Raw genomic sequence first — 8,344 nt, 5'->3', positions numbered from 1 at the left:
AAAGTAAAAAAAAAAAAAAAAAAATTTACTGCAATAAATGCAAGAATATCATTTCCAGGTAACAGTGACATTTGTGTCCAGCTAACAACTGATATAATTGTTATAATACAGAAATGTAGTCATTATTTAAAAGACTAGAAACTGTGTAGTGTGTAAAACAAAATCATTTTTACACTAAATCATTGTGTTTTTGGTAACACTTTAGTTTGGGGACCAATTCTCACTATTAACTAGTTGCTTATTAGCATGCATATTAGCATACTGGCTATTCATTAATACTTATAAACCACATATTAATGGCTTATTCAGCATGACCATATTCTACATCCCTTAATTCTACCCAATGCTTAAACTGAACTATCTTACTAACTATTAATAAACAGTAATTATGAGTTTATTGAGGCAAAAGTTGTAGTTAATAGTTAGTTAATAGTGAGAATTGGTCCCAGTGGACTCAATTTTTCAATGTTTTTCATCAGAATTTCAGACAATTTGCATATTCTCATTTATCACTATTACATTTTAAGGTCTAATTAAATTTTTTCTTAAAACTACAACCTAAAAGAGCAATATGTGCTTGCTATGGAGGAAATTAACCATAATGACAAGGTACACTGAAGCTGAATGAATATTAATATGATTATTTGACAAAAATCATAAAAAACATAAAAATTAATTTTCATTGTTTGAAATAAAATAAAATATAAAAAAACGTATTTTTACCTTATTAAACTTATTTTATTTCAGCTAGTTGCCAAGGCAACATTTCTCATTTTTTATTTAAGTACTAAAATAAATAAAAACTAAAACTTAATAAAAACTATATAGACATATTAAAAAAAAGAATAAAAAGCACAAAAAGCACAACAAAGTGACTAAAACTAACTAAAATTAAAATGAACAAAAAAAACCAAACAGAAAATATAAAAAAAATAGAGTAATTTAAAATATTAATAAAATTAAGTATTATTCAAAAATATTTATTTTTATATTATAATTATTAATAAAAACTATATAGACATATTTAAAAAAAAAAAAGCGGCTTCCTGTGCAAGAGGAAGCTCACGCAGAAGAACATCCTCATCCAGCTCAAGTCAGTCTTTCACTCTTCTGGTGTTGTGCTGTTAAATCTGATCACAACATTCATGTCTCATGCTTTTTAAATAGTAAGGCTTTTCAAAAAATACCATGGTAAGCACCTTGGAGTAGCACATAAATACCATGCTTCATGAATTGCAGCACTCTGATATATATATTAAAGCAGCAGTGAGTTACCATATGATACAATATTATGGCAATAGTATTTTTTGAAATACCTTACAGTGACATTAAAATACCTTGAGGAAAATACCGCAACATTATTTTTTTTTTTAAGGAAAATCAAACATGGTATATAAAAGTACTGTGGAGTTTCAGTGGTACATGGTTTTTATCATATTTTCTGTACTTTTCTGGGTTATTATAGTTAAAGAAAACAAAACCTTAAACCATATAAAACTCATTGCATAAAGACTTATAAAATGACAAAAACACACGTAACAATTCCTAAAACTTGAACTAAAATTTAAATGAACACAAAAATGTTATACAGAAATATTATATATTATTACTTAGAAAGCATTATAAATATTAATGAAAATTCTAATATCCCTATAATACTAAAATATCTTGTTTTTGTATGTATGTTTTTATAGTGATACAAATGTTTGTTTTTTTCAATAAAGGACTTTTGCAGGTTTGTCTGACAGATGTTTCCTGCATTTGGCTTTTTGACTATAATTATTAATGTAGTTGTGGTTTATTTTTGTGTTCGCCCGGTGACCAGCAGCACTGCATCAGATCTCATGCTCAGACTTGTTTTTTAGTTTTCGAGAGGAACTGTCACATTTGGCCCTTGCATGAAAGTCATGGTTATTATTTGCTGTAAAGAAAGAAATAGAGAAGATAATTCCGAGGTTGTTGGTCTGGGAACATAAGTGTGGACGTGATGCGGGGTAATGTGTGTTTAAAGGCACTGTGTGATTGTAGAAACCACCAGGGAGGACTTCTGTGAATTGATGGAAGGAAGTATGGAGATGTTTCAACAAACTCCTGCGCCCTGCCTCCAAAGAAACTAAATATGCACTGAAAAAACATACGTTTGTACGTGCTTCAGTAGACTTGGCAACACATGCGTGCTAATGCATTGTTATACAAGCACACAAACACGTGCATGTTTACGCTTTCATAACCTGATTTTGTTACGTATTCACACCCGCTGCGTTCAGGTCATTGTCCGACATGAAAGCCGCTGCTGAACAATAGTTTCACAAGGCATGAGATGGAAAACACATGCATAAATGAGACATCTGAGGGTTGCAGTGCAGTGACTTTATTTTAGTGCTTGATTTAAAGGTTGTGGATGGATGAGCGCCATCAAACCTTGACTTTTGCCCTGCTCTCAGATAAGAGTCTCGTTTTGCTGTCCGTCTTTAACAGACCGGATTACAGAATTTGGATCATGTGACAGGACAATAATCTGCCAATTTTACACCTATCAGTATTTTTCACTCGAAACATCTGACACCTGAGTCGTTTTTCACTCCAAGATCAAAATATTAAGAAATGGTATGTTGCATAAAGATTAGTTAATTCATTTCTTTTTTGCATTTTTTATTTTCTTGATTAAACACATTTATCCCTCAAATGCAAAAGAAATCCTGTTCTCATTACCATAATACAGTCTTGAAAATTGTATAAAATTTATACAGTATCCTGTCAGAATGCAATACTTTTATTTGTATTCATAAAAATGTAAATATGAATATTTGTATTTTTATTATTTATGGATTTTTTAAAACATTCTACTTTTTAATATCTTTATTTTTTGTTTTGATTTTTTTAGACGGTAAATACTATAATCAGATACTTTTAAATTGGTACTTTATTAATTGTACTTTTAGAAATGTACTTAATGAAATCATTTAAATTCATTTTAGTTATTTAAAATAAATTAATATTTTCCCTGGTAATGTTATTTTAGTATCATTGTATATAGTTTTTATTAATATTTTGAATTCGTTTTTATTTTGATGTTTTCTGTTCATTCTGTTTTCGTTTTAATTTTAGTTAAAGTTTTAGTCATTTTGTTGTGTTTTTGTCATTTTTATTCATTTTTGTTTTTTAATGTCTGTGTACGTTTTTTATTAATTTTTTATTTCAGTTTTAGTTATTTTAGTGCATAAGTGCATTAGTGTTATTACGTTAAACTACAGTAAATGAAAATGAGAAATTTTGCCTTGCCATCTAGCTGAAATAAAATAGGTTTTAGTTTTATTTTTTTTATTTTTTAGTTTATTTTAGTTAGTTCATATTATTTACTTTTTTTAAATGGTTTTAGTTTTCATGAACTATAATAACCCTAATGAGAATGACCTTTTTTGCATTATTTTGCAAATATTCTTATTAAAATGTACATATTATTTAAATCTTGTATTTTGTAAGGCCATTACTGTGATCATAATGAAATAATATAATATTTAAATATGAATACATATTTATTAATAAATATGTAATATTTATTAAAATATTAAATATTTATCAATATAATACATATTCAAATGTAATATACAATTACCTAATAAAATAAACAACATTTTTAAAATGTTGTTTAAAGTCATTTTAGATCAAGCATAGTACGTGACCCTTACACAGTGTTAGAGACATAGTTAGCAAGTCGGATAGTTGTCGGGTAGGTTTGATCATTAACCCGTGTGTGTCTGTGTGCACTCAGCTGCTTGTGTAAGTGTGCGTGACTGCAGCTGTTTATTTCCTGATCTGAACTCATTAAATGATTTTATCTGTCAATCAGACACATGAGCTCCAGTGATCGGCCGCATCAGGGGATTCCTCACCCGAAAAATCAGCAACATCTCATGAATATGAATTATGTCATCTTACATTAGTCTAGTAGGTAAATGTGACATGTGAGCACTTGATATGGTCAGATGGCATTTGTTGTTGTTGTTCTTTTTCACTGTAGTCAAGCAAACAACTTTTAATATAATTGTCTTCCAAAGCTTCAAATGAGGCTCATCCAATCAGCATCCCATGTGTGTTTGGTTTTATCTTGCTTTATGTGATTATATGATGATAAAGAAAAAGTGGTAATGATAATTATGAAGTAATTCTGTGCTATTTTCTCTAGTGGTATCATGAGGCCAGGACTGAATGCCATATTAGGAGCCACCGGGAGCGGGAAATCATCGTAAGAGCTGTCTGTCTGTCCGTCTGTCTCTGTCTGTCTGTGTACCTATCTTTATATCTGTCTCTGTCTGTCTGTATGTCTATCTATCTCTGTCTGTCCATCTGTCTGTCCATCCATCCGTCTGTCTCTGTCTGTATGTCTGTCTGTCTGACTCTGTCCGCCCATATGTCTCTGTCTGTATGTCTATCTCTGTCTCTCTGTCAGTCTCTGTCTGTCTGTCTCTCCGTCTATCTCTGTCTGTCCGTCTGTCTCTGTCTGTATGTCTATCTCTGTCTCTCTGTCAGTCTCTGTCTGTCTGTCTCTCCGTCTATCTCTGTCTGTCCGTCTGTCTCTGTCTGTCCATCCGTCCATCTGTCTGTCTCTGTCTGTATGTATGTCCGTCTGTCTGTCTGTTTCTGTCTGTATGTCTGTCCATCTGTCTCTCTGTCTATCTCTGTCATCCGTCTGTCTGTTATCTGTCTGTCTGTCTATCTCTTTCTGTATGTCTATCTCTGTCTGTTGTCCATCTGTCTGTCTCTCTGTCTTCCCATCCATCCATCCGTCTGTCTCTGTCTGTATGTCTGTCTGTCTGTCTGTCTCTGTCCGCCCATATGTCTCTGTCTGTATGTCTATCTCTGTCAGCTGTCTGTCTGTCTCTCTGTCTATCTCTGTCTGTCCGTCTGTCTCTCTGTCTATCTCTGTCATCCATCTGTCTGTTATCTGTCTGTCTGTCTCTCTCTGTATGTCTGTCTGTCTATCTCTGTCTGTCGTCCATCCGTCCGTCTGTCTCTGTCTGTATGTCTGTCTGTCTCTCTGTCTCTCTCTGTCCGCCCATATGTCTCTGTCTGTATGTCTATCTCTGTCGGCTGTCTGTCTGTCTGTCCGTCTGTCTCTCTGTCTATCTCTGTCATACGTCTGTCTGTTATCTGTCTGTCTGTCTATCTCTGTTTGTCATCCATCTGTCTGTCTCTCTGTCTGTATGTCTGTCTGTCTGACTCTCTGTCTGTCTCTGTCTGTATATCTATCTTTGTCTGTCTGTCTGTCTGTCTCTCTCTCTGTCTGTCTGTCTATCTCTGTCTGTCTGTCCGTCTGTCTCTGTCTGTCCATCCGTTTGTCTCTGTCTGTATGTATGTCCGTCTGTCTGTCTATCTCTGTTTGTCATCCATCTGTCTGTCTCTCTGTCTGTATGTCTGTCTGTCTGACTCTCTGTCTGTCTCTGTCTGTATATCTATCTTTGTCTGTCTGTCTGTCTGTCTCTCTCTCTGTCTGTCTGTCTATCTCTGTCTGTCTGTCCGTCTGTCTCTGTCTGTCCATCCGTTTGTCTCTGTCTGTATGTATGTCCGTCTGTCTGTCTCTCTGTTTCTGTCTGTATGTCTGTCCATCTGTCTCTGTGTCTATCTCTGTCATCCGTCTGTCTGTTATCAGTCTGTCTGTCTCGCTGTCTGTCTGTCTGTCTCTCTCTGTATGTCTGTCTGGCAAAGAGTTATTGCTTAAAGGTGCAAATGTGTAACAATTTTGAGAATCTGTTTACAGAAATGCAATGTAACATACAAAACTATGTTTTCAGTGGTGTATAAATACCTTACAAAATTCACCGTTATGTTTTAATTACCTTAAAATAAGCCATTTCTATCTACATACACTGCGGGTCCCCCTCCATGGTTAAGTCACCAATAATAAAGTAAAATTAAGTAAAAATATTGTTAAACTATATATATTATTTTAATCAATTTTTTTATACATTTAAAATATAAAATTATAAATTTATACAATAAAATAAAATTTAAATTATATTAAAATAATGTATATTTTAAAATACTAAATATAATTAAATCTATCTTAAAATTTATTTTAGTTGATGTGTTTTGTATAAAGATGTTTGTGTTTTACTGAAGGTTTCTGGACGTTCTAGCTGCTCGTAAGGATCCTGCTGGTCTCTCTGGAGAGGTTCTTATCGACGGAGCTCCACAACCTCCAAACTTCAAATGTCTGTCTGGATACGTAGTGCAGGTATAAACCACACAAACACTCATTTACCACATTTCCTTTCTTCTGATCACTTAGTGCAGTAGCAGCACATTCTCCTCAATGACACATGATGTGAGGAATCACTCACGTCCAGAGCTCAAACACTGAACTTACACATTAGACGTCACGTTTGACTCTAAAAACAGACTTCAGCAGTTAAAACAAGAAGCTGAACTGGTTATTCTGTAGAATACGTATCATGAGTAAGATTAGAAGAGCTGGACTGAAACGGCTCAGGATGCCCTGGACTATTCAGCAGTTTAGTTTGTTTTCTTTCCATAAATAGAGTTTAATACAGTCCGTTCGGCTTGTGTTTTCTTCAGGAGTCTGAATTCCTCCAGCGATTGTTTAAAGGTGACATATTATACCCCTTTTTACAATATGTAATTTAAATGCAAATGAGCTGCTGTTCCCCGCCCCCTTTTCCAGAATAGAGCTGCGCCATTACAGCTCGTATCTGCTAAAAAAACATGTTTCAATTCTAATTATCATGTTTATCGCGCTGAAATAATGTTTTAAACAATATTAGTTTAAACTGATATACGATTTTCTGAGTGCACACGCACAGAAAGCAGCTGTCACAGCATGTGAGCACTAAACTAAGTTCTCATTCAGACACAAGTTTACGTTAAAAACACACATGAGTTACAAAAACAGTGGGTTATGTCTGTGAAGGTAAACAGCTGGGAAATAAATCACATGTATATTTTAGATCTGTGTGGCAGCAGCAATATACAGTAAATAAATCAATAAATGCACTGCTCTGTTGTCTCCTCTGAGGCTGGGACTCTAAACAGTGTTCTGTGCTCGTCTGTGCAGCCAAACACAGAACAGTTAGTGTGTTTTGCTCAAACTTTCTCCATTGCATTAGAGCTGCTACACCGCTGTCGCTTGCGAAATCAAATGACGGCGCCGTGGGTGGAAACATGCAGATTAAGGGGCGGTAATATTATAATGAGATCCCTTTGCCACGTCACCAAGAGAGCGAAATCAGACGCGCTCGTTTTCTCAGACGCTTGCAGAAAAAGGCTTCCCAAAACAAAGTGACTGGGTTCATCTTTTTCACGTTTCCTTGGATGGTAGATGCACCGGAGACCTGATTATAGCACTTAAAACCTGGAAAAGTCCGATTTTCATGATATGTCACCTTTAATCTAATCTCAAATCACACCAGCATGTGGCGAGACGCTCCGCTTCCTTCCTAGACGTCGTTTACTAAACGCGTGTGTTCAGAAAGTGCTCCGTCATGTCTTAAACACATGAAACATGCTGAATTAATGAATTTTGCAGGATGACGTGGTCATGGGGACGCTGACCGTTCGCGAGAATCTTCGTTTCTCAGCAGCTTTACGGCTCCCGAGGTCGATCCGTCAGCGAGAAAAAGATGAGAAGGTTGAGAGACTGATTCAGGAGCTGGGGTTGAGCAAAGTGGCCGATTCACGGGTAACACACGTTCATCTGACTGACTACATGTGCAGTCAACACAGACTTCTGTTGATGCCTAATTACATGATTAATAATTATTATACCCTAAACAAATATAACTTAGCATTCATATGAATCAATAAACAGTAGTCTCTTTTACTTTTTAAATTGGAAATGAAGCAGTCAGTCAAGTTTACATTATTTAGTAAACTGATTTCCACTTTAATAAAAAAATATATAACAAACACGATTGCAAATTGGCAGCAAAACATCCTTTTTTTCTTTAAAATGGTTACATTCATTGTGTTTTTTATATATATATATATATATATATATTATTTTTTTTATTAAAGTTTAAATCGTTTTCCTAAATAATGTAAACTTGACTGACTTCACTTCCACTTTAAGTGTTTTCTCCCCAAAAGTACAGCTAGAAAAAACATTAAAAGAAAAAAAAATCTAAATTAAAATTAAATAAAAAATTAAAGAATGAATGAATAAATGAAATGCGCTGAAATTAAATAAAAATAAACTTATTTTGTCAACTAGTTGCCAAGTGTCAGACTCTGTTCCATGTTTTGTCTGTGTCTTGCTCCCCAGGTGTTCCTTTCCCATGTTTAATTTGTCCCAGGTGTTCCCCATGATGGTTCATGGATCCCAGGTGTG

At 34.4% G+C, this 8,344-nt stretch overlaps 1 protein-coding gene across 1 annotated transcript in view; it reads left to right on the top strand.

Annotated features, from left to right (window-relative positions):
- Nucleotides 1-8,344, top strand: part of LOC107702160 (ATP-binding cassette sub-family G member 2-like) — a 27,471-nt gene that overhangs the window by 1,122 nt on the left and 18,005 nt on the right. Inside the window, 3 exon segments of the mRNA XM_016504400.1 lie at nt 4,187-4,246; nt 6,121-6,235; nt 7,544-7,696. Coding sequence (XP_016359886.1) covers nt 4,187-4,246; nt 6,121-6,235; nt 7,544-7,696 — 328 coding nt within the window.

This window comes from Sinocyclocheilus anshuiensis, unplaced genomic scaffold (genome assembly GCF_001515605.1).
Source record: "Sinocyclocheilus anshuiensis isolate Anshui unplaced genomic scaffold, SAMN03320099.WGS_v1.1 scaffold1762, whole genome shotgun sequence".
NCBI classification, from domain to species: Eukaryota; Metazoa; Chordata; class Actinopteri; order Cypriniformes; family Cyprinidae; genus Sinocyclocheilus; species Sinocyclocheilus anshuiensis.
This window is presented reverse-complemented; position numbering and strand designations above follow the sequence as displayed.